The 24886-nt window shown below is 33.6% G+C and overlaps 2 protein-coding genes across 2 annotated transcripts in view; one reads left to right on the forward strand and one right to left on the reverse strand.

Annotated features, from left to right (window-relative positions):
- Positions 1-9005, reverse strand: part of LOC115446187 (structural maintenance of chromosomes protein 3) — a 29044-nt gene extending 20039 nt beyond the window's left edge. Inside the window, 12 exon segments of the mRNA XM_030172753.2 lie at positions 1771-1917; positions 3072-3171; positions 3818-4027; positions 4282-4511; positions 5048-5201; positions 5658-5749; positions 6323-6490; positions 6899-7024; positions 7486-7644; positions 8110-8249; positions 8663-8777; positions 8884-9005. Coding sequence (XP_030028613.1) covers positions 1771-1917; positions 3072-3171; positions 3818-4027; positions 4282-4511; positions 5048-5201; positions 5658-5749; positions 6323-6490; positions 6899-7024; positions 7486-7644; positions 8110-8249; positions 8663-8777; positions 8884-8898 — 1656 coding nt within the window. The 5' untranslated portion in view covers positions 8899-9005.
- A 33-nt stretch (positions 9006-9038) lies between these two features.
- On the forward strand, positions 9039-22057 carry LOC115446186 (SET and MYND domain-containing protein 5). Its single transcript, XM_030172752.2, has 7 exons — positions 9039-9368; positions 9439-9566; positions 10271-10507; positions 16307-16544; positions 16798-16975; positions 17482-17696; positions 18128-22057. Exons 1-7 carry the CDS (start codon positions 9330-9332, stop codon positions 18245-18247), a joined length of 1155 nt encoding a protein of 384 aa, XP_030028612.2. The 5' UTR covers positions 9039-9329; the 3' UTR covers positions 18248-22057.
- Positions 22058-24886: the final 2829 nt, after the last annotated feature.

Below are 24886 nucleotides of genomic sequence, written 5' to 3' on the forward strand. Positions count from 1 at the left end.
ATTTGGAACAACTAGTTTATTCTTATTTCTAGTGTTCAAACAGTGCAAGTCACTGTTTTTCATAAAAGTACCTAGGTTCTTACGGACATACATAATATTTTGAAAAATGTATTCAGCTGGCAAAGTCAGTATATTCACCTCCTTAAACAGTTCTCTAAGGGAATCGCGAGACCGAAGGTTATAAATTGCACGAATCGCTCTTTTCTGTAAAATAAAAATGGTCTGCAGATCTACTGCAGTACCCCACAGAAGAATGCAATAAGACATAATGCTGTGGAAGTAAGCGAAATATACTAACCTTGCCGTAGCCACATCAGTTAAATATCTGATCTTCCCTAATAGCAAAAGACTGCAGAACTCAATTTACTCGAAATTCTTTGAATGTGGGGTCCCCATTGTAATTTCCTATCGATAGAAACCCCAAGGAAGACTGTAGAGGGTACTAATTCTAGTTTATTCCCGTCTAAATCAATATCAGTTCCATTAATCTTGTTCAGTAACGAGAATCGAACACATTTAGTTTTTGCTGCATTTAATAGAAGATTATTGGCAGAAAACCAGTCAGAAATCAATTTAAATACTTTATTTGGCTCTACAAAATTTCCTTCCCTTCTATTTAGTTTAAATATTAGTGAAGTGTCGTCAGCGAATAATACAACTTCAGCCATTTTGTTAATAATGTACGGTAGATCATTAATATAAACTAAAAACAGAAATGGTCCCAAAATTGAACCCTGGGGGACCCCAATCCCAACTGTGGACCCTGCAGAGGAAACGTTGTTGATAAAAACTTTTGTTTCCGACCCGATAAATATGAAGATATTAGTTTAAGCCCCACTCCCCTGATGCCGTAATAGTGGAGCTTTAAAATGAGGGTTCCATGATCAACGCAATCGAACGCCTTGGAAAGATTACAAAATACCCCTAAAGCATCCTGCGATCCCTCCCAGGCATCCAACACAGCTTTAACTAATGCACGTCCTGCATCTTGCGTGGACCTACCCTTTGTAAAACCGAATTGCCTGTCATGTAGAATCTCATTTTTATTAAAGAACACCAGCATTTGATTAAGCATTAACTTTTCGAATATTTTACTTAAAGCTGGTAAAATAGAAATAGGCCTATAATTGGAGGGGGGTGTTGGAGCAACCAGTTTTAAAAATTGGTACTACTTTACTTATCTTCATAAGATCAGGGAATATGCCGTCTCTTATGCAGCAATTAAAAATATCAGAAAGGATTGGGGCGATGCTAACTATCACTGACTGCAACGCTTTAACAGACAAACCCCAAAGATCTTCAGTACTCTTCATGTTCATTCAACCATAATTCGTTAGGATATTGAATATCCTGAAGCGGATGATATGCCGGCAGTCAACAAAAACTAAGTCAAGACTAAACTGAACTAAAGTGTTAGCTTTATATTACCCCCTACCTGCCAACCCATACTGGCTACTTTATTATACCTTATGCCTTGTATTCCTTAAGAATTTTATCCCTAATTTAAAATGTACATAGTTATAAAAGTGATCTAAAATGTTTTTTGGAAATAATAATTATTATTTTTATAAATTGATTTGACATACCATAAGTGCAAATTTGTTCGCCTACGTGATAAATAAAGTATTTTATTTTATAAACTTCAGTATATGCAACATCTTATTATGATACTCGAACATATAAAGGATATTATTTTGACTGTTTTATGAAATATGTTATATGCTGCTCCACTGCTGGGCATGCTATATATTTATTATAACCCACTCTTACCTCAACAGCGGTGTATATGGTCTTGTCACACGTAAAGTTCTCTATAACTGGTCCGTAGTACTGCGTGGCGATCTTGGCCCACTCGCCACCCCGTTCTTGGAATGTCTCTAGTACTTTGCGCACACTGTCGCGCCCGTTCAGTATGGGCTGGAAAGATATTGAAGAAATTTTGTAGTGAATGTACTGCTGTTTTGTTTATTTTTACTGCCAATCAGCAGTATGCAATACACCGTCTGCAGTTATTGTTGTCAAATATGTATTATATTGTATACTAGCTTTTGCCCGCGGATCCGCCCGCGTTATAAAGTTTTTCAGGCTAAAGTTTTCCGTTATAAAAGTAGTAGTTTCCCGGGAGCCTATGTTCTTCCCAGGGTCTCAAACTGTCTCCATACCAAATTTCATCTTAATACGTTGGGTAGTTTTTGAGTTTAACACGTTCAGACAGACAGATGCAGCGGGGGACTTTTGTTTTATAATATTTTTTAGAACTTTTAAAGTGGAACAATCCCGTCATACATCATTGTTGCATAACTTTAACCGTTTACGCAGCGCAGGCAACGGAAGCTCTCAAAACTTATAATTTTCCCGTTTTTGCAACATGTTTCATTACTGCTCCGCTCCTATTGGTCATAGCGTGATGATATATAGCCTATAGCACTCCAGGAACAAAGGGCTATCCAACACAAATAGATTTTTTCAGTTCAAACCGGTAGTTCCTGCGATTAGCCATTACTGCTCCGCTCCTATTGGACATAGCGTGATGATATATAGCTTATAGCGGTCCACAAATAAATGGCTATCCAACACAAAACGAATTTTTCAGTTCGAATCGGTAGTTCCTGAGATTAGCCATTACTGCTCCGATCCTATTGAATATAGCGTGATGATGTATAGCCTATAGCACTCCAGGAACAAAGGGCTATCCAACTCAAAAAGAATTTTTCAGTTTGGACCGGTAGTTCCTGAGATTAGCCATTACTGCTCCGCTCCTATTGGGTATAGCGTGATGATATATAGCCTATAGCACTCCACGAACAAAGGGCTATCCAACGCAAAAAGAATTTTTCGGTTTGGACCGGTAGTTCCTGAGATTAGCGCGTTCAAACAAACAAACTCTTCAGCTTTATATAATAGTATATAGAAGTATAGATTTGTTTTCTTTCTATCATGCACTGTAGCCTATACATTACCTTGATTTTGGCCTGATTATACAATTTAGGTTTAAATAAATATTATATTACAAAAATGCTTAATAATTAATAATGCACATAATACAACTATTCATTAATTCAATGACCTACCTTTCCCGCCATTGAGCGTAGTGCTTGGTCCGCTTTCGCCAAGTCTTCCTTCAGTGATGACAGATTTTGTGTCAACGTTGTTTCTTTACGCCATAGTTCACTAGTTACAAGTAGAAGTTAGTTTTATTCCTAAAGACATAATGTACGCTCAGCCACAAAAGCGGTTGAGCAAGTTCAAAATTTCAAATTGTTAAACTTTTTTCATTTTATCAATAATTGTTTTTTTAGCAAAATAATCTTTATTTTAGATTTAATAAAAAAAAAGTTCGATTGAAGTGAATATGAAGAAGCGTTTATATGTTTTGAAATTGTTCAGCTACTTTTGTGACTGACTGTACATCTACGTTTTCGAATGAATTTATTTGTCATTATTTCTCAAGAAAATCATTTTTAATTAATTACTGAATTCCCGTGTATTTGTTCATAATATTTTGCCAAAGTGTGAATGATGATAAAATTGAAACAATAAATGTGTCTATTTATTGTGTCTAATTAAAGCAAATTTAGCGCTATCTAGCAGCATATCTTTGAAATACATTTATTTCAAAATATGCCATAAAAAAAGCTGGAATCTCACTTTCTTGCCTCCATCTCCTCCTGTCTCATATTCTGTTTTAATTATCTAACTCACTTTCTGGCACTATCATTGTGATCACCCATAGTATTATTTGTTATATTTGATGGCAGCTGTATGCCTCTCATCTCCTATTATCTCCTACTAATAAAAAATTAGAGAACCAACTCACTTTCTAGCACTCTGCTCCTGATCCTTCCTTTTCTTACACTCGTAATACTGTTTGTTATGCTCGTCGATGGCGACTCTCTGCCTCTCCATCTCTTTCGTAGTCTCCTCTATTCTCTTCTCCAACTCGGTGAGTTTGGTCGCGTCGCGTCGGAGATCCTCGCGCAGTTTGTTCTCATGGTCCTTTTTGTCTTTTATTTGTTTGTTTAGGGACCTGTAGAAGAAAAAATAGTTATTGACCATTATGGGTCCCAACTTCGTAAATACAAACATGCATCGTATATTATATTCTTTAATTATAAAAAAAATATTTGGATAGAAATTACAAAAACTTTTAGTCTAAATTAATCTTTGAAACATTTGAAATGATTTCAACGGGACTTTCATTTGCAATACTTATGCATTCTGTAGCTTTATATTGTGGAAATCAAATAAACAAATTTACTTTCACATTAACATAAATCTTACTTCAACTCCTTCTCAATCCAGCGGTCTCTGTCCTGTTTGCTTGTAAACTGGGTGCCTCTGCCCTGCTTCGCGTACAACTCCTGCCGTTTCTGCTGGTTCAACGCCAAAGCTCGCGTGCACTCCTCCTCGCGAGCTTTCATCTCCTCATATTTGGGCTTCAGTTCTTCCAACTCTCGCTCCTTTTCCGATATTTGTTGACGAAGCCGCTCCAGCTCGGCTTCTGCTCTTTCCTGTTGGTAGAAATGTTAATTGCCGTCATATAATACTCGGCAGCTATAGTTAATGGGCTGTAACTTAGTTAAACATTCCGCCTTCGTCTAGTCGGCTTTTCATTGAAAAATAGAAACGACACTGCTAAGAATTATTATTAGATCAGTGTGATTAGTCTGAACTTAGTTACAGAATACCCAAAATAATTATAACGACTTACCTCCGTATTCATAGACGTTTTTTATTTAAGGACGGAGCAAAGCTGTGATAACATGTCTGTTTTTCAGTGCTGACGGCATGGCAGCCTTCGCAGTGCGTAAACATAGGGCCGTTGGGCACTGAGAAACAGACTTGTTATCACAGCATTACTCCATTCTTAGATAATAACCTCTATGAATAAGGGGGTTAGTGTGTGGGATATGAAAGACCAAAATTCACTATCAATTGAGCAAGGTTCACTGTTGCCATGCAATATGACTTTGGTCTCTTCTTCGTCAATCTTTATCACCAAATTATCAGATCGCATAATACCACAATGCTTTTAATAGTTTATTACCTTAGATTTATTGTCGCCGTCGACATCATCTGTTAAGTCTTTGATGGCGAGTTCCAATTTGGTCTTCTCGCGAAGCAACTGCTGTTGTTCCGTCGACAGAATGTCCTTTTCTTCTCGAGCCGCCGCCACGTCCTTACGTGCTTCTTTTAACTTCCTGAAAATATTAAATATTTCAAAACAAGGCGGCTTTGGCTTAAAGTCAAAACCTTCGAAATATCAAAGAATATGTAGCGGTCGTAGAATATAAGAGTCAGTTGCGCTAGACTAAGGACACTCTATGTACAACCGTCGAGTACAATAAACAAGTTATGTAACTCCGTGTTTCATTGAATGGTCACCTCCGCGTACTCCTTACAGTGGTGACCATTCAATGAAACACTAGTTTGATTCGATGCGAACAGGGATGAATTAAAATTTAAAAAAAAATGGATTTTATTGTGGTTTTTATTTTTTAATTTTCCCAACACACCCAAACATCGCGATAAATTCTGAAAAATTGTGTATTTTAATGTCTAACATTCGCGTAAACATAAGAAATCATAGTCATGAATTAGATAAACTGTTTGTTTATCAAGACGACAAAAAACAAAATAGACTTATTTAGATTTACCTGTTTGCTTCTCTGACATGGTCCTGGGCCTCTCTCACCAAGTCAGCATAATGTTGTTGCTCTTTACCACTGTTCGAGCGAAGTTTTTCCAACTGTACGAAATATATTAATATAAATTTATATTATTATTATAACATACACTAACAGCATCACATATTATATTCCGATGCAATATAAATATTTCTCAAAATAAATGTATGTAACGAAATAGTTTTAATATTTAATAAAATGAATGTATTAAGACGAACAAAAAAAAAACAGATGAGTGAAAATTTCGTATCACTACTTGAAACTATTTTCTGATATTTGATGATTTTCATTATTTCATAGTAATATTCCTATAACTAATAGGTACATACAACATTCTTGCATGCAAACCTTAGGTACTGACTATTGTTTTCACTTATATAATCAAATAACATTCAGCACTGTTTCCTGTTTGAAATAATGAGGCATTAAATGTGAACAAAAATAAGATTTGCATTACAGTCTCAATTTAATTGCATACCTAATTATGACAATTAAATTGTTTATTCATTTTTTATTATAGATTGTTCAATTAAAAATTAAAGTATAAAAGTGTGTGTAAATTTGGATTGTAGACTACTGTTTACTAATTTGGATTGAGTACCTGCTTATTTATCTTTTTGGAAAAGTTATATTACCTCCTCTAGTTTCCGTTTGTTCTCCTTGTGTTCGGTGTCGTGTATGATGAACTCCAGGACGCGTCGCGCGCGGTCCCATTTCTGGTATTCCTTCAGTTCCTCCTTTTCTTCTTCCAAGGTCTTCAGACGCTCTTCTATTGTTTGCAGGAACTCGTTGATTTTTTCAACCTATGAAAATGGACATGTATCAGATTATTTTTACATCTACTTATTATTAGGGGTGAATTGTGGTTTTCTTGGTAATTATAATATGATACAATAATTTACACCTTATCATGTAAACTCGTTAGTGTAGTTCACCTTAAACTACTAGTGCGCTCTAAGAACCGCAGTAGCGGCGCACGCGCAGTCGCTATTCATATTGTACTCAATAAGTACAATACCATTATAACTTCATTTTTATAATTCAAGAAATAATATTCAATAGCTGTATATGTTATAGCAATTTGAATTCAATATAATAACACCTTTCAATGTTTTACTATATTTGAGTATACAAGTATCTTCAATGTTAATATTTGAGTATATCAAAAGTGGTCAAAAGTAAAATGACTGTGATTTGTAAGTTATATTGACCTTTCCGACAGTTTCTTTCAGTATGGTAACTGACTCCTCCCTTCTCTCATCGTAGACGCGCGTGCCAGCTACCTCTCTGAGCAGCTTCAATCTCTGCGAGTCTGGCGCTACCGCCATTTGATTGATCTGTTGCATGCAAAAATAAAAAGGCAAATTTATCCATTACTAGATAACAGTTATAACCTGCCAATGTAAAATTAGGCAATTATTAGGCAATTCATATGCCTCATTTTTATAAATGGAATGTTGAAATTTCATTAAAACATTTAAATTATACTTATATAGAGCTTTTTAAGAGGTATAATACCATCATACATGATTGTTTTGCACAACTTTAACCGTTTACACAGTGCTATAATGGAAACTCTCAAAAGGAATTATTTTTTATTGATGCTTAGTTTTTATTGGTCATAGCAATGATGTTATACAGCCTATTGCCTTCCGCTATAAATGGGCTATCCAACACTAAAATATTTTTTACATTTGAACAATAGTTCCTGAGATTAGCGGGTTCAAACAAACAAACTCTTCAAGCTTTCATAAAAGTATAGATAACTATATAACACATTGTAATCTAACACACATACCTTTCCTTGTTTGACAATGTAATATGGATTGGAATTTGACAATCCAGCACTCTCAAGCAAATTCAGCACTTCAGACCGAGGCACCACTTTCTTATTGAGGAAGAACTGGTCCTTCTTGGATCCAATGACACGTCGCAAGAATATCTCATCTTTTTCAATCTGTTAAAGATAACCATTACTACAAAAAAGATTCATCCATCCTTCCACATAAAATTGAATTAACCATTTTATACAGCTTACCATTTTATTATATAGTAATGCAGTGTCAAAATGACCCTGTATATTGTATTACATATTATATTATGGTATACTAAAGTGTATAATGATTTCTTATGTTTATGTGAATGTTAGACATTAAAATTAAACTATTTTAGGGATTTTATTGCAGCTTTCTCCTGATGTTTCTAAGACTTTGCAGCCTTTGTGGTAACAGGAGGGGCACTTTAGTGTACACATGAATTGATGGATGGATTACATGTGGAACATTTAATTTTGATAAAAAATATATTAAATATTTTATTGTGTTTAAAATATCAATAAAGAAAATTTCTACAATGCTATGATGATAATATAATCACACTAAAGACTGGAAGACTTTTACTATCACATAAAATGTATACTTACAGGAATCCTATTGTCAGAATTGTCAAAAATAATCTCCACGAATGCAGATATGACCCTAGGGCCCGTCCCTTCATGAAGCAAGGCCAGGCGCTGTTCTGGCCTCAAGTGTGAGAACTCATCACTTAGCACGAATTGTATAGCTGGAAAAATTATAAATATTAAGAATATTATCTAATTATAGTATTAGACATTGAGCTGGTGTTTATGTAGTGTGTTAAATTCAAATAGATATAGATATTAAAAGGACATAACAGTTTCTAGAAGTTTTTTTATTTTACCACAGACGCATTCCATAATAATATATGCAATGAGCACTGTTATAACTCACAACGCACGGTTTCAATACAGACAATACAAATTAAGCTATCGTTAAAAGGTTATATTACTAATGAAGTTAGTGTTTAAACCAAGTGTGTGCTTATACCCAAAGTCACTATTATAGGTAATGTTAAACATGAAATCAAGCATATTATAGGAAGTTCTATAATAATAGTGATAGAAAGTACAAGACTTCTCCTGACAGTAAAGTTTACGAACCTAATTTTGTACTTACCGTGGAAAAAGTTACTTTTACCGGACCCGTTGCGTCCGACCACAACATTATGCCTTTTATCAAATGGTTCCACGACTATCTGCTCTCTGTAACTCTTAAATCCTTGTATAATTACCTGTAAACATTGCATGGCGTCATTAAAACAATATTATTAAAGTTAAGCCAAAAACTGTGGATAAACTAAGCACAGTTTTTTGAATATTAAATAATAATATACATACCTGTTTTATATGCATTTTAACCAATTTTATTTTAAGAAAACTTCCAAAATTATTGTTTATTGTGACGAAACATTGACCGCCATTTCGAAATGTCAAACGTAAAATGACAGCTGCACAATGCACAGCATAGATAATATTAGTATGGTTTGGATGTAACAAAATTTTAGTGGTTTTATTGGTGAATATCTCATGGCTTGAATGTTTTACTCTCTCAAATATGATTTTTTTGAGAAATTTTTAATTAATTTCTTATAGTCTAGGGTAAGATCAAAATTGTAAGTGGGAATACTAGTCTCAGTATTTGACATCTTCCATCGACAGGAATAAATAGAAAAAAAAAATTTGCTTGCCAAGTGCCGACATGTTGCATTTAACCTGAAAATTAGAAAATTCCCAATAATTTCCTTGCGAGTTTCAGTTTTTGTGATTTACTATTAAGTACTAAAATGGAGGGGTTTGAAATAAAGATAACCAACAGTAATAAGGTAAGTATAAACCTTTAATTGAATTGTGTGTTTGTGATATTCGAGGGATAAAGGTTTATGTTCTGTTCAGGGTAAGGGGTTGTTTGCTACCAAGAAGTATGATCCAGGTGATATTATCCTCGAAGAAGACCCGATAGTCTCGTGCCAATTCGCATGGAATGCAGCTTACAGATACTTAGCTTGCGATCATTGTATGAGGTAATTTTTTTAATTCACTTCTTTAGCAGTAATGTAAACGCGCCGGTTTCAATCAGTTTCATGATTTTAAGGCTCTGCGACTTATTAGAAATGCTTGGATACGTAAATCTCAATCGTAAATATGATTTTTAATAGATGCTAAATCTGGGCCATTTCTCACGTGCGCGCGCATATTATCGATCAGCTACCACTAACATCTAGTGCATTATATTACGAAAAAATATGCATACTGTTAATAATTAAAAACATGTTGGTGCTACCATAACATATAAATAAATACATTATAGGTTTAGGGTGTTTACACCAAACAGGTGCAGGTAGCTCTGTGAGGTTGTCAATCAGTGAGACCTTATCTATTAGCCCTCTTTTACTAAAGCTCCACTAAGAGATTACAATGAAGTATCAGTTTATTTTTTGTGGCTGTTTGGCTGAGATTTATCGCACAACTCCAGTCGACACATAACTTTGCTATATTCATGTTTGTAACCATTTCACAAAGCAAAACCGGCCTAAGATCGAACTAGTTAAAAATCAAAATAGAATCTAAATGTTAACACATATATAATTAATAGACCATAGCGGTCAATTGAAATCTGAATTACAGTTTAAACTAAACCAAATTTAGAAAATGGATTAACTTATGATAAAACGATGAATGATTGTCACAGGAATTTGTTCCTTAAAAATGCATTAATTTATTCCAGGCCTTTAGAAACACCGGAACGTAATGTGAGACGTCTTTCCTGCAAGTCGGATATTGTGCTGCCCCATGCAGACTGCGTTGAGATGAACCTTGTTGAAGCTACTGGTTGTGATGAATGCGAGGCTCTGTATTGCTCCGAGCTTTGCAAACAGCAGGCCTATGTTACGTACCACAGGTCAATGTGCCACGATTCATTAGATGCCCTGCATCCAATGACTGTAGTATTGGAGGAGTGGAAGTGAGTTGGTATATTTATATTGAGACTATTTTTGTTTCCAGTACTATAGTTTTTTGAATTGTTTAAAGTTTACATTTGAGCATTTCACAAAGCTAAATATAACCATAAACTATAAACTCAAGTAAAACCTGTTTTGATGTGTGTATGTGAGGTATATGCATTCTTGTCAATTAATATTGTAACGTAATTTTTTGATTACGTTACATGTTTGGTTTGTCAAGTTTTTTTTGTTTATTTATTGCGGCTCTGGAGGCTTTGCTTGGTTTGACAGGTGATTGCCAACATTGCCACTTAAAAATTAAATAAAATTGCGGAAGTAGGATTTCCTGCACTGGTCACATTCGATAGGGTCAGTGGTCGTTTTGATGTCTTTTAGTGGATTGTCTGAGGGACATCTCTACGTCGATCTATGGACTTTCCCATCCCTACGAGGATGATGGACGGCTGTCATAGACACAGGAAGTCACTTTCTTTGACGGTTCTTGAAGGATAACATCATGGATTAAATAATCCAATTTAATCTTTCACAATTTGGCGTCCGAAGAACAGGGACATGAAGTAGGCTTTTTCTGATAGGTTTTCTAGGACATTTATTTTGGTTCATTGTTGCATCTATCTTTTATGTATTGTTTACAATCACTATTGGTTTGTAATACATTTGTAACTTTACTTTAAAACTTTAAAACTTAAATGCAATTTATATTTAAAGTTGTAACCAATATTGACCTTGTACTTTATTGTTTTCTTTTTTATTGTGTTTATTTTCAGCACATTGTTTTTATCTTGCGAAACTACCAGTGTATATGGTGTAAACTGTCTTTTGTTGTATCGAGACTACTTTAAAATGTTTTAAGTTTAAAATTCAATATTAAACTTAGTTTGTTTAAAAATTTAATTAAGTGAACATACTTTAATTAAGTATAACAATTTTGTGAGTCACTATTGCATCTTCAAGTATTTTGAGTATAACTTTATAAATTTTCATAAAATACTTTAACTTTGATAAAACTTAATAATTACCTTATTTAACTTTATAGTTTGCACTTTTAAATTTTGATTTTCATAATGGATAAGGAAATCCAGTTTCCGGAGTTGAAAGACAATCGTGTCTCGGTCGATGTCGGTCCATCTACTGCTGCGGCACCTGAACTTATTAATCTGACAGAGGCTCAGAACCCTTTCGATAACAGTGAACGTATTGCTCATTCTTCTTCAGCTTTTGCGGTCAATGCCTTACCTTCGTTCAATTCTTTAAATGTTTTGGTCAACGAACACATTAGGAAAAATCTCACTTCTTCAAATAAATTATTGGATTTAAAAAGAGTAAAATTGTCTTTAATGGTAAAACGTGTGTCCGTGAATTTATCACACAAGTTGAGGAATATTTTTTATTTAAAAATTTCGATGAAATTCTTTTAGTTGGGTCTTTTTCTGATTTACTTTCTGATATAGCGGCCAAATGGTTCCGTACGGTCAGAATTCGAATTGCTTCTTGGCAGGAACTTAAACTTGCTCTTCTTAGGCGTTTTGATAAACCTGATTATGATTACTTTTTGGAATATGAACTTAGAACTAGAAAACAACAATCTTCAGAATCTCTTCCAGATTTCATTACAGAAATTTTAGATATGGCTAGTAGACTGTCTCATCCTTTATTTGACTCGGTTTTAGTTAAAATAATAAAACATATTATGTTGCCACTTTATACACCTTTTATTTTAGGTAGACATATTGATTCCGTTGAGCAATTCTTAGATTTCTCTAAAGAGCTTGAGGTTCTTGTTGATAGGAAGCCCAAGGTCACGTCAGGGAAATCTTGTCCTAAATCTAATGCAGTGTCGACTAATTTAATTTGTTTAAAATGTAAAAAGGAAGGTCATGATTATAAAATTTGTCCTACTATTCCCGGTTTAGTTTGCTTCAAATGTTTAAAGCCTGGTGTCACTACCAAGAAGTGTGATGTTTGTTTGGCAAAGCCAAAAAACTGATTAGGTCCCATCGATCACCGGTTTTTGTTTCAACCGCGCGTGAATCGATGTCTGAAAATTTTATTAGTCACAAACCTGATAGTGATATGCAGAAAAAGGAATTTTCGGATTGGTTAGGTTATCTAAAAACATTTTTTAAAATTTATACATCTGCACCAATATTATTTGTTAAATGTAAAGATAGTAGACCTTATTTGGAATTTTTAGTGGATAATATTAAATTTTTAGGTTTATTAGATACTGGTTCTAGTAGTTGTGTTCTAGGTTCCAATAGTCATAAACAATTTCTAAATTTAGGTTATAAAATTGACTCCGTTCCTGAAGCAAGTTCTGCTTTTACAGCTGATGGTTCAGCTCAACAAATTGTGGGCACCATGACGTTGCCAGTTTGTTGTGATGATTTAATTAAAAACATAACATTCTTAATTATTCCTTCTTTTAAACCCAATATAATTTTAGGTTTTGATTTTTGTTTGGAATTTGAACTTTGTAAGGATTTATGGAAAAATATAACTTTAGTGAATTCTCGTGAACCACAAGTTTTTACGGTTACTTCTGTTGATAAACTTTCTCCTTCTGAGAAACAAAAATTAAATAATGTTATTGCTCTTTTTGAAGATATTTCTTATGAGAAAAAAGGTTTAGGTCTTACTCATCTTGTTGAACATAAAATTAAGGTCACTAGTGATCCTATTAAACAACGTTATTGGCCTTTGAGTCCTGCTAAACAAAAAGAACTGTATGATGAAGTAGAGGTTTTATTAAGGGAAGGTATTATTCAACCTTCAAAATCTCCTTGGTCTTCTCCTGTTTTAGCTGTGGAAAAGAAGGATGGTGGAATCAGGTTATGTTTAGATTCGAGACGCTTAAATTCTGTTACTGTTAAAGATTCTTATCCATTACCTTATACTTCTAGGATATTAGATAACCTTAGAGATGCTAAATTTATTAGTGCTATAGATCTTTCTAAAGCTTTTTTACAAATTCCCTTGGAGAAATCTTCTCGTGAGAAAACTGCTTTTGTAGTTCCTGGAAAAGGTCTCTATGAATTTGTTCGCATGCCTTTCGGTCTCACAAATGCACCTGCTGAATTGCAAAGATTGGTAGATAGACTTATTGGTCCTGAATTTGATAATTCTGTATTTGTATATTTAGATGATTTAATTTGCGTAAATTCAGATTTCAATACACATATTGAATGCTTAAATAAAATTTATAAAATATTAAAGGATGCCGGTTTAACTGTGAATTTGAAAAAGTGTCAATTTTGTAAAGACAAACTTCGTTATCTTGGTTACATCGTGGACAGTAATGGTTTGCATACTGATCCTTCTAAACTAGAAATTATTGAAAATTTTCCTCGTCCAGAAACTATTAAACAACTTAGAAGTTTCCTTGGCTTATGTTCTTATTATCGTAGATTCATTTCTAAATTTGCGGATATCGCTTCTCCTTTAACTAAATTAACTGGTGGTAGTAAAAATTCTAAAAAACCTTTAACTTGGAATGATGATGCTGAGAATGCATTTATAAAATTAAAAGAAACTTTAATTTCTGCTCCTGTTTTGCAATGTCCTAATTTTGATAAACCATTCTTTTTGCATTGTGATGCTAGTGCTGTCGGAATTGGTAGTGTTATATGTCAAGAAGATGATAATAGTGATCAACACCCTATAGCGTATTATTCTAGATCTTTAAATAAGTGTGAACGAAATTATAGTACCACAGAACGTGAGTTGTTAGCTATTCTAGATTCTATTGAACATTTTAGACCTTATATTGAAGGTATGAAGTTTACTGTTGTCACTGATCATGCTAGCTTAAAATGGCTTTTAAGTCTTAATAATCCTAGTGGACGTTTGGCACGTTGGGCCGCTAGAATTTCTCAATTTACTTTTGATATTGTTCATAATAAAGGTTCCTTACATTTGGTTCCTGACGCGTTATCTCGTATTGAAGTAGCTGCGATTAATGTTCCTCAGGATAATTTAATCTTACCTGATGATGATATTTGTGATCCTTGGTATAGAAAAACATTTATTAATTGTCAAAAGTTTCCTTGTAAATTCAAAAATTTTAGAGTTGAAAATGAGATTCTTTATAAATATTGCAAAAATAAATTTAATCCTAGTAGCCGTCTTAATTGGAAAATTGTTATTCCAAGAGAACATGTATTGGACACCATTAAGTCAAATCATGATGATTTGAATAGTGGTCACCTTGGAATACATAAGACATTAAATAAATTAAAACTACATTATTTTTGGAAAGGAATGTTTGGTGATGTTCAAAAATATATTACTTCTTGTGACGTTTGTAAAGCTTATAAACATACTACTTCACCACCGCTTGGTATGATAATCCATCCAAAGAAAGTTGATCGTCCCATGCTTATGTTATCAGTGGATATTATAGGAATTTTACCTAAATCTTATTCGGGTCATAAATATATTCTTTCAGTTGTAGATGTCTTCACTAAATATTGTTGGATATTTCCCATGATCAATGCTACTACTAAAATAATTTGTAAACTTTTTGAAAAAGAAATCTTTTTGAAATTTGGTTGTCCTAAAATTATTGTTTGTGATAACGGTACTCAATTTACCTCTAAACATTTTGCAGATTTCTTGAAAGGATTTAATATCACTAATATTTTCTTTAATACTGTTTATACCCCTCAAAATAATCCTGTAGAAAGATATAACAAGACGGTTGAAACTTGTATAGCCTGTTTTGTCAGAGATGATCAAAGAACTTGGTCAAAATTTTTGCCTCATGTTCAATTAGCTTTAAATAATAGTGTAAATCTAGCTACAGATTTTACACCAAATTTTTTGATGTTCGGGCGCCAAATTGTAATAAAAATAAATAAAAAAAAATAAGAAAGGAAAAAGGACGACAAATTGTAATAAAAATAAATAAAAAATAATTGATATATTTATGTGTGTGGTATGGTTATGTTATTGACGCCTGGCGCCCGAACCCTTTTCTTTTCTTTATTTATATTTGAAACGGCGTTCAATAGCATAACCATACCACACACATAAATATATCAATTATTTTTTATTTATTTTTATTACAATTTGTCGTCCTTTTTCCTTTCTTATTTTTTTTTATTTATTTTTATTACAATATCTAAAATAGAACAAGTCAAAATGTAATACCATCTTTAAGGATGATCAATGGAAATTAAAATTTGAGTGATTTAATAGAATGTCTGTTATTTTTTAAATGTATGTACCTTCTTTACATCTATATATATAAAAGAAAGTGGTGTTAGTTACACTATTTATAACTCAAGAAGGGATGAACCGATTTGGCTGAAAATTGGTGGAGAGGTAGCTTAGAACCAGGAGACGGGCATAGGATACTTTTTATCCCATTCCCACGGGAACCGGACGTGACATAAGACGTGGTATAAGAAAGCAAAATTAGGTATGGAGATATTATAAGACCCTGGGAAAGTTATAGGCTACTTCCTGGGAAAATATATAGTGGGACTTTTATCCCGGAAAACTCCTACAAGCGGGCGAAGCCGCAAGCAAAAGCTAGTTATGTAATAAAGAAATGTATATTTTTATCATATAAATATGGACTTACCTTTAAAGTAATATGTTTACAAATCTAGCCTGAAGAATAACCAGAATATGAGCTATTGTTGTATCCATGGTCCAGTAAAGATAAAGTCCTACTCACATGCACTAGCATTACAAGCGAATTCACAGCAAGGCCAGTCCTTGTCCAGTGTAATAAGACATGGTTAAAACAATGGCCTCTAAGTCAACTTATTCATAAAACTTCTTTTTTTTAGGCAAATGCACTACCCACCAGAGACAACAAACATATTGCTCCTGATTCGAATATTGGCTTATATAAATCAAAATTCAGACCCAGCTGCTGCAGCAGCTAAGATTAAACAGTTCTGTCACCGCACTGTGAATGAAGATGCAGAATTGATCCACAAGCTACTCGGTGAACAGTTTGCCGTTCAACTGAACAGGCTGCGGGAGCTAACCGCAGCTGTTATTGATGGCGATTACATACAGGATGTAGGTTTTTTCTGTAGCATTGTCTGATAATGAATATGAAGAACTACATAATGAATTTTTTTGTTAAAGCCAATTTTAGTAACTTAGGTGATTTTCCTCAATCATGTAACTGTGTAAATCATTTTATTAACAGATTCTGCTAGCTATTACCAGAGTATTATGTTAGGAACCACACCCATAATTGTGAACATATTGGAATCAGCCTGCATTCTATATATTCATGTAAGACTAATGTTGTATTTAATTATTTCAGTTCCTAACGCCAGAAGGTTTTTGTGCTCTTATGGCACTGGTAGGTACTAATGGACAAGGCATCGGAACCAGTCCGCTCGCTATGTGGGTGAATGCAGTGTCCGAGTTGACAATGTCGGATGATGAGAGAAAACAGATCAACCTGTATATTGATAAACTGTATCAATATGTGGAGGAAGGTGAGTTAATTATCCTAATTTTTATAATGAAGTTAAAACAACATCTATGCAAATGTATAAAGCTGAAAGTTTGTTGAGCTGTTGTTGTTTTGGGCGGGAGATCTTTGGGAGGCTTTTTTAGTTCATTGGGTAGAAAGAGGAGGATTGAAAGAAAGTAACGTTTTTTTTTTACCTCTTGAAAATGTGAGATCAAAGCTTGAGACCCCAAGCTGTTCTCTTGTTACCCATTAAACTGATGTAATACTGAGAATAAAAAAATTAAATTACCCCTAACCCTAAAACCTCCAAAAAGTTAAAATAAATTGTAGTGTAGTGTGTAGCGGTAAGGTAAGAGTAAGAGTATTGATATTATTTGATCCAAGAAATATCAATACCCTTGTCTACTTGGAATAGGTGGGAAAAATCATACTTTTAGTAAATAAAAACAAAATTATATGGCATAACTTACAATTTTTCATACATTTAATTCATCAATTTAAGCTTAATTTTACGTAATTCTTTTGCAGAATCTGGAACATTCCTGAACACGGAAGGCTCTGGTCTATTCGAACTGCAAAGTGCGTGCAATCACAGCTGTTCGCCAAATGCGGAGTCGTCGTTCCCGTACTCCAATCACAGGATACAATTGAAGGCTCTGAAGACCATCATGCCTGGTGATGAGATATGCATCAGTTACTTGGATGAATGCATGATTCAGAGGTCCAGGCATTCTAGACAGAAAGTAAGGAACTTTGAATATTACGCTTCCAAATTTTAGTATACTTTTGGGGGGAATAGGTAATATTAGGTATACCACATATTCCTATAATATAGGAATATGTGGTAACCTAATAAGACTTGGTTGAATGTAACCTTTTAACTCGTGGTTTATGTCCGATTAAGTGTCTTGTGAACAGAACAACTATTACACCCATCACAATTTACCAATTTTAAATCTCAACTGGTTTTGCATTATTATTATTTTAAATTACCCAGCGGGATACATCAAATTTAGCAAATTAAATTAAAGTGTTGAAGTTCATTTGACATTGGGTTAATATTGCAACTTTAAACAAATAATTTATCACAATACTCATATTTTTTTATTATTCAACCAAAATAGAATATACTTATTGCTGTCTATTTGCTATATGAACATAAATTGTCCCACAGGAACTGGCTCAGAACTACCTGTTCAAGTGCTGGTGCGAGCGGTGCACGTCCCAGGCCGCGGATCCTGACGTCACCAGCGACGAGGACATGAGCGAGGACGAGCCCGACGACGTCGATTGATGCTCCAACCTGCTCGCACTCTGCCTGCTCGGGGTCTGAGCGGGAGCGAGCCTACGGACATAGTGGAAGTGATCAGTGCATGAAGTGTAGTGTTTAGATCAATGTTTGTCATCGATATAAAACTAGTTTTCGTATGTTATCGCGGTTTTTTTGTTTTATTTTACTGTTGACAGTCTTTGGACCATGAAGGCAGTTTTAGAAATGTCGAAAAAACGCGCGAATATTCCGAAAACTAGTTTTATTTCGACTTGAATGAGTGATAAGCAATTACGGTCTAATGAATGTATGACTACAATGCTAAGTGTGATCAGTGTTTATGTAGACTTTAAGATAATTATTAAGAGGAAGTTACATTATATTTGTTGTAATAGAGTATACATTTGTATATTTTGTATTTCAGAGTTTTTTTTATATTTATAGTTTGTTATTTATATTTTTACGCTAAAAGTACATTTCAATTTCATGTTTAGCTCGAATTTATTTCAATACTACATTTTCGTCCTCATTGTTTTAGTGTAGATATTTACTAAGCTACGGCCACACTAATGTTAATGTCTAACGTTTATTATCACATTAAATAAGGTGTAATAACTTTGCCAATACCCCAATGGAAGCCTGTGAAATTGACATGAGACACGACTACGCCATGCTTAGCCAAAGTTCCACCACAAATAATGTGATAATGATAGTATGGCCTATGAAATAATAGTGTGGCCTCGGCATTCAGCTAAAATTATCCGTAGCTTATGCAGAGAGCGCGGTAGTTTTAGCTTCAATGAAAGAAATTTGATGTGCATTGTTAGAATAAGGTAGTATTGTATGTGCATCGAATATTTGGCTAATTATGAATGCGTTTGACAAATTCATAAAAAAATGGTGATAATAGTATAATTATTTGGATATTACGCTTGTTAAAATTGTTAGTTTTGTGTGGAAAAAAATAATCTTTTATCTTTAAACCGATGTTAAGTTTTTTGATGTATAAGTACTATTGGAACCACATAACACAAGAATAAGGTTAGAATGCTAATCGTGCGCAATTAGTGCGAGTTCATGATGTCAAACGCACACTAATACAGATAATGCAATGCTCTCATCGGTAAACACAAACACTACATAGCGTAGGCAAAGGCACTAATACTATACCACTAAAGATATATGATGAGCCAATGCTGGTACTAATTGTTAGACAACGATTTCTAAGTCTTGTGCTTTGTGACTGGACCACCCTTTAAAAATATTTTGTTTGCTTTAAATCTACAATGTCCTAGTAAGATGTACAATATAATCTCAAATATATAGAGTAGTATTTGTCTATTATGATATTTAGGTTTTCGAAATCGGTTTATGTATAAGTACTTATAATACGCTCAAGTGGTACTTTTTGTATTTATATGGATAAATATCGAATTTGACAAGGCCTACTGCAATAATAATGGCCTAAGTAGAAAGTAGTTTCGGTGTCTAGTGACATTGGTGTAATGAATGTCAAATTATAGCAACAATATAATAAGTGTAGCATGAAAACAATGTAGTAATTGATGTAAGTGAATATCGATAAACGTTTCAAGCATCGGAGAGTATCGATAATGTTATCGATTAAACGGACGTTATTTAATAATTGGATTTTTTAAACTACGTGCTAAGTAAGTAATACCATCGTCTAGAAATTCTGCGTACTCATTTGATTCGTAACAAATAATAGGGTAGTTTTGTACATTGTTTTATATGTAACAGAAGCTAATACTAAAAAGAAATTCTATTAAATTAGCATCACATTGGTTAAAAAATAAAACAGTTATTCATATTTGATATATTATTGTGAGCAAAAGTGGGGGAGTGTTGGTGTTATGTGGCTCTCTTTTCCACGCATGCAGCGTTATAACTGGTGACACTCTGTGACGTCACAATTTCCTATTACTGTTTGACATACCTTTTCCACTAAATTTCAAAGTTTTATAACTTATTTACTATTGCGTGGATTTTGAAAAGTCTTCTGTAATATTTTGGATGACATACATTTTCGTAATCTTATTATCGGTATCGATATTTTGTAGCCATGTATGGATAAGTTAGATGGTTCGAAGATCAAATAAAGCTGCAAAAAGTTTTAACTGGAAAACTATTTTAATAATAAAAAAAATACGTTCTGGCGGGACTTGAGAGGTTACGCGACCATCTTTAAGTAAAAAAAATGGTTTTAAAATGTTTACTTATAAAATGAACTCTCTCTACTGTGTCATCTCGATTTTACTGATTTTTACGACATTACGGCGAAGTAAGTAACCTTACGTATGTATGTAATATGTATCCAATTTGTTCCACTTTCAAATCGTTACTGAACCGTTATTGATAAATGAGGTGTCTATCGATTCGTTTTTATAGTGCGATGGTTATGGGCTATATTTCTCTATTACTTCTGTATGTCACCATACATCCATCTGTTAATATAAACTAGTATATACCAATACTACATTTGGGTATTAAATTATTCAAGATGTCAATTTAATCGTAAGGTAAGAGTAGCATCGTATGCAGGTAATGTCACCCGAAAGTATTATTTAACAGTAACATATTACAATAATATGTAAGTGGCAATAGTAAGATCTCGTATTGATCGTAATTTTTAGCTTAAAATAGCTTACTATACATGATATTTTCGTGTCCGATAGCAGAATTTCATTTGGACAAGAAAAAAAATAGCCTTTTTTATGTATGCACCCGTGTGCTTAGAAAATGGTAAAAAACGCAATACGACTCCGTTTCGCCTTATTGTGATTTTTCTTTTTTTATATTATGGCTGCCATTGTTTATTTATCGGTGATTTTGCCAATGTCGAGTAATAATAGATACAAAACAAAAAGTGACTATAAAATCAGATCGCCATTTTGAGAAACCTTATTCTGATTGATTGAGAGACCAACATGTGACTGACGTATTGGTCTCTCGATCAATTACAAACATCAGAATCAAACATCGACTTACGAAGCAGGTTTTTTTGAGACATTCTTTGGAAGCTGAGCTCTTGCCGGCCTATGCATAAAATGCACGTTATCGGATCATTAAAAGTGGCTAATAGTATTTTGCGACTGGATGTATAAAGCAGCAGACCGAGCTCTGTGGTGTACCTTGGGAGAGGATTATATCCAGCAGTGGAGTACAGCGGGCTGATGATGCCGCTGTACTAATATATAAATTTGCATGCTGTGGTCTCCTATAATTGAAGAGGCACGTCACATTGTTAATTGTACCAATATTACGACATTGTATTTATTATATGCCGTGTATCCTTTGTTAGAGGTCCTTAAATAAATAGATAAACATTAGTTTAAACAATTATAGACAGTCTACAGTTCTACATGAGGTCAAAATTAGTCACGAGATAAAATTTTGTATACGCAATACGTCTAATGTTAAGTAGATGTTACCAGGGTACTGAAATGTGCCAAGTAATTTACATGATATTTTAGGATATGACTTATACTCACTATGGACAGATTGGTCATTGCATCAAGGGGAGATATATTTTGTGGGACGTATTTTACTGATTGCTTTTCCCCCGGTTTTTAAAAGCAAGATGATAATTGTGCGCTTAAAAAAGGAGAAGTCAAAAATTGATTTTAATAATGTTAAAGTAAAATGGATATGAGACCCTGATCTATTGTTAAATCGAGTTGAAATGTATTGCATTTTTAAACGTCCTGTATAAGATTGTAATATTTCGTGCAGCTACAATATATCGAAATTATGAATTGACATCGGAAGGTACATGAGATGTATTTTTGTCGTAAATAAATAAATGTGAAATAATAAATTGGTTTCATTGCGATTCAATATATGATTCAGTTCTCATATGCGAGACAACTTTGAATTTGTATTTCGGTTATTGATACAAATAAATTATTATCACAGAGGATTTTGATATTGCTTTACTGAATGAAAGCACATACGTATCTTTTTGGAAATAATACGAGGATAAGTAAGTAAAATAAAAAAGTAAGTTTCTAACAAAATAAATATCGAACAAAATTATTTGTTAATTGTTTTATTTTACGCGCCCTAATGCCACGCTACTCTAAGGGAATTTGTCACAGCCATCCTACTTTCAATCATAAATGTGTATTTCATATACGTGTGTACGTATACTATATTCGCACTAAACTAAAAAATTTGGATAGCAAAGCTGGTATTTTTGATGACACTATTCGTTACTTATGGATAAGTTTTGGCACAATGCTAGCAGAAGGAAATACGAGTATGTGGTTTCATTGAAAGCAATGTCGAAATGATTCTGTATTATAAGATATTCAAAGAATCCGTAAACTGCGTAGAAAATAAAAAAAAATATTATATTATTCACTTGAAGAGCTCTAGTTGATGGTAATACAAGAATATTAAATTTCCAATTAAATTTCATTTTAACGTACCATATCGTGATAAGTTTTCACGTATTTTTTTGTTTTCTTTTTCATTGTATCTATGAGCATCTAAGCTCTAATAGTATCTAGATTTTGATTATTATTAAACCAGATTTTGGTCATGGCCTTATTAGTACCTGTGAACATCTTCCCAGATTAAAAGCAATTCATAATTGCATAATTTAAACATATACTATTGGTGGAAATGTAGATCTTTCTCTGTATTTTTTTTCCAAAATGTTTTCCCATCATTACCTACTTAATCGATTACAATTGCTTAAAGATAACTTTACAGGTAAGTAATAAGTTAAAAATAAGCGTACACAATTCATTACTTTAACCAGTAATATTGAAAGCGATGTACAGTCAGCCACAAAAGTAGCTGAGTAAAATCAAAATTTCATATCGCCTTTCGTTGCCGTATTAACAAATGTTTTAGTTCACTTAAATATACTTCAGAGGGTTTACTCCATTTTAGATGGAAAAAAATGTTATTTCGATTAAAGTGTAGAACAGTTTTGAATTTGTGTAGCTACGTTTGCGGCTGACTGTACTATTGTTTCCGTCAGTTTTCCAAAAGAAAATTCCCTAATGTAGAGTAATTCAAACTTTTCCCCTATTTTACGAAAGACGGTCATTCATCGAAAGGGCATTGATGTAAAATTCAGAAGCTGGCGATACCGTTCTGTTATTGAAAATGTCTATAATTTATATTATAAAGCTCTGTTCACAGTGGATTTTATTTTATGTACTACATTATAATGCGTAATAACACATTAAGTAAGTACGTGTGGAAAGATATTCCCCACATTAAAATGTTCGTACAAAACGGCAGAAAATGTAATTAATAAAAAAATGTATGTAAAAAACATCAATTTTCGACTAATTTTGACAAATCAGTTTAAATATTTGTATACGTAATTAAACCAAGTAACGCTCTATAAAAATAGAGGGCTGCCCGAAAGAGTATAACCAACCTCGTTCCCATATACGTACATTATATAGAAAAGTTATGTTGACTTGGTTGATTGTTTTTGTATTATTATTGCATTGAATGCGGAGACGAGCTTGTCGTTCGCCTGATGGTAAGCGATACGACCGCCCATAAACAGTAGAAACACCATTCAATACCTTGAATAACAAAGTATTGTTTGGTATCCACTGCGGTCGTCATCCTAAGACATGAGGTGTTAAGTCTTACTATGTCCAGTAGTTACAATGGCGACAATGTCCTTCAAACCGGAACATAACAGTGACTACACACTGTTGCTTGGCGGCGTGAATGGCGTGAGACATTTTCATTTTAAACATTTTATGAATGAAAATAAAATTCGCAAGCGCAAAGTTAGAGCGTTTTGTACCAACAAACAAGCAGGTGGGTCTTCGTGAACAAGTTGATTAATTTGGAAGTTGTGAACAAGTCTTAATTACCTCTGAGTTGAGGTCCCTCGAAGGAGAAGTGTTCATTACGCCTAATTATTATTGAGGGGTAAGCAGTGAACTGTTGTGGTTAATTGCAAATTGACGGAATTATTCTTGTTGTTCGAGAGCTCGTATTCATTATTAATTTTCACTTGGATTTTGCGTAAACAGCGCTAAATCGGAGAATTGTGGTTGTTTGCTGAGATATTCTTGGTAACGTCTGTAAGTTTAATAACTTATTTGGCAAGTTTATTGTAATAATACAAGGGTTGTACTTAGAAAAGGTTATTACATAAATGTATTTTTGTTAAAATGTTATTTCCTTTGTTAGTTTTAGTTGTTTATGATTGTAGAGTATGTTATGAGAACTTGGACGACTTACATTTATAAAATTTTACAATTTATAATATTAGGTCGCACGGCCAATAAAAAGTTACTCGCTTAGAAGAAATAATCTAATACAAAACCTATAATTTAGGTTAGGTTAGGTTACTTAAAATAATCGAACGTCACATACTGCAAACAATACCCAAACATTTTTTAAGTTCATTAATTTCTCATGTCGGAACAAATACACAGTTGATACGAACCTCGAACGCGATAAAGAATAGCACTAAAGCGACAAGACAGTCCCGGAGCGAGCCACCCGGCCCAGTCCCGCAAACATTTGTCCGCCCCACTTCAAACGTCTATCCTTTAAAAGGGGGCAGAAAATTATCTCGTGAATAAATTATATTCTTCTCCCCTCTATGAAGACACTTGAAGTGCATTTTCGTTTATTTTTTTCTCCTTGTTTGAC

This window comes from Manduca sexta, chromosome 19 (genome assembly GCF_014839805.1).
Source record: "Manduca sexta isolate Smith_Timp_Sample1 chromosome 19, JHU_Msex_v1.0, whole genome shotgun sequence".
Lineage (NCBI taxonomy): Eukaryota > Metazoa > Arthropoda > Insecta > Lepidoptera > Sphingidae > Manduca > Manduca sexta.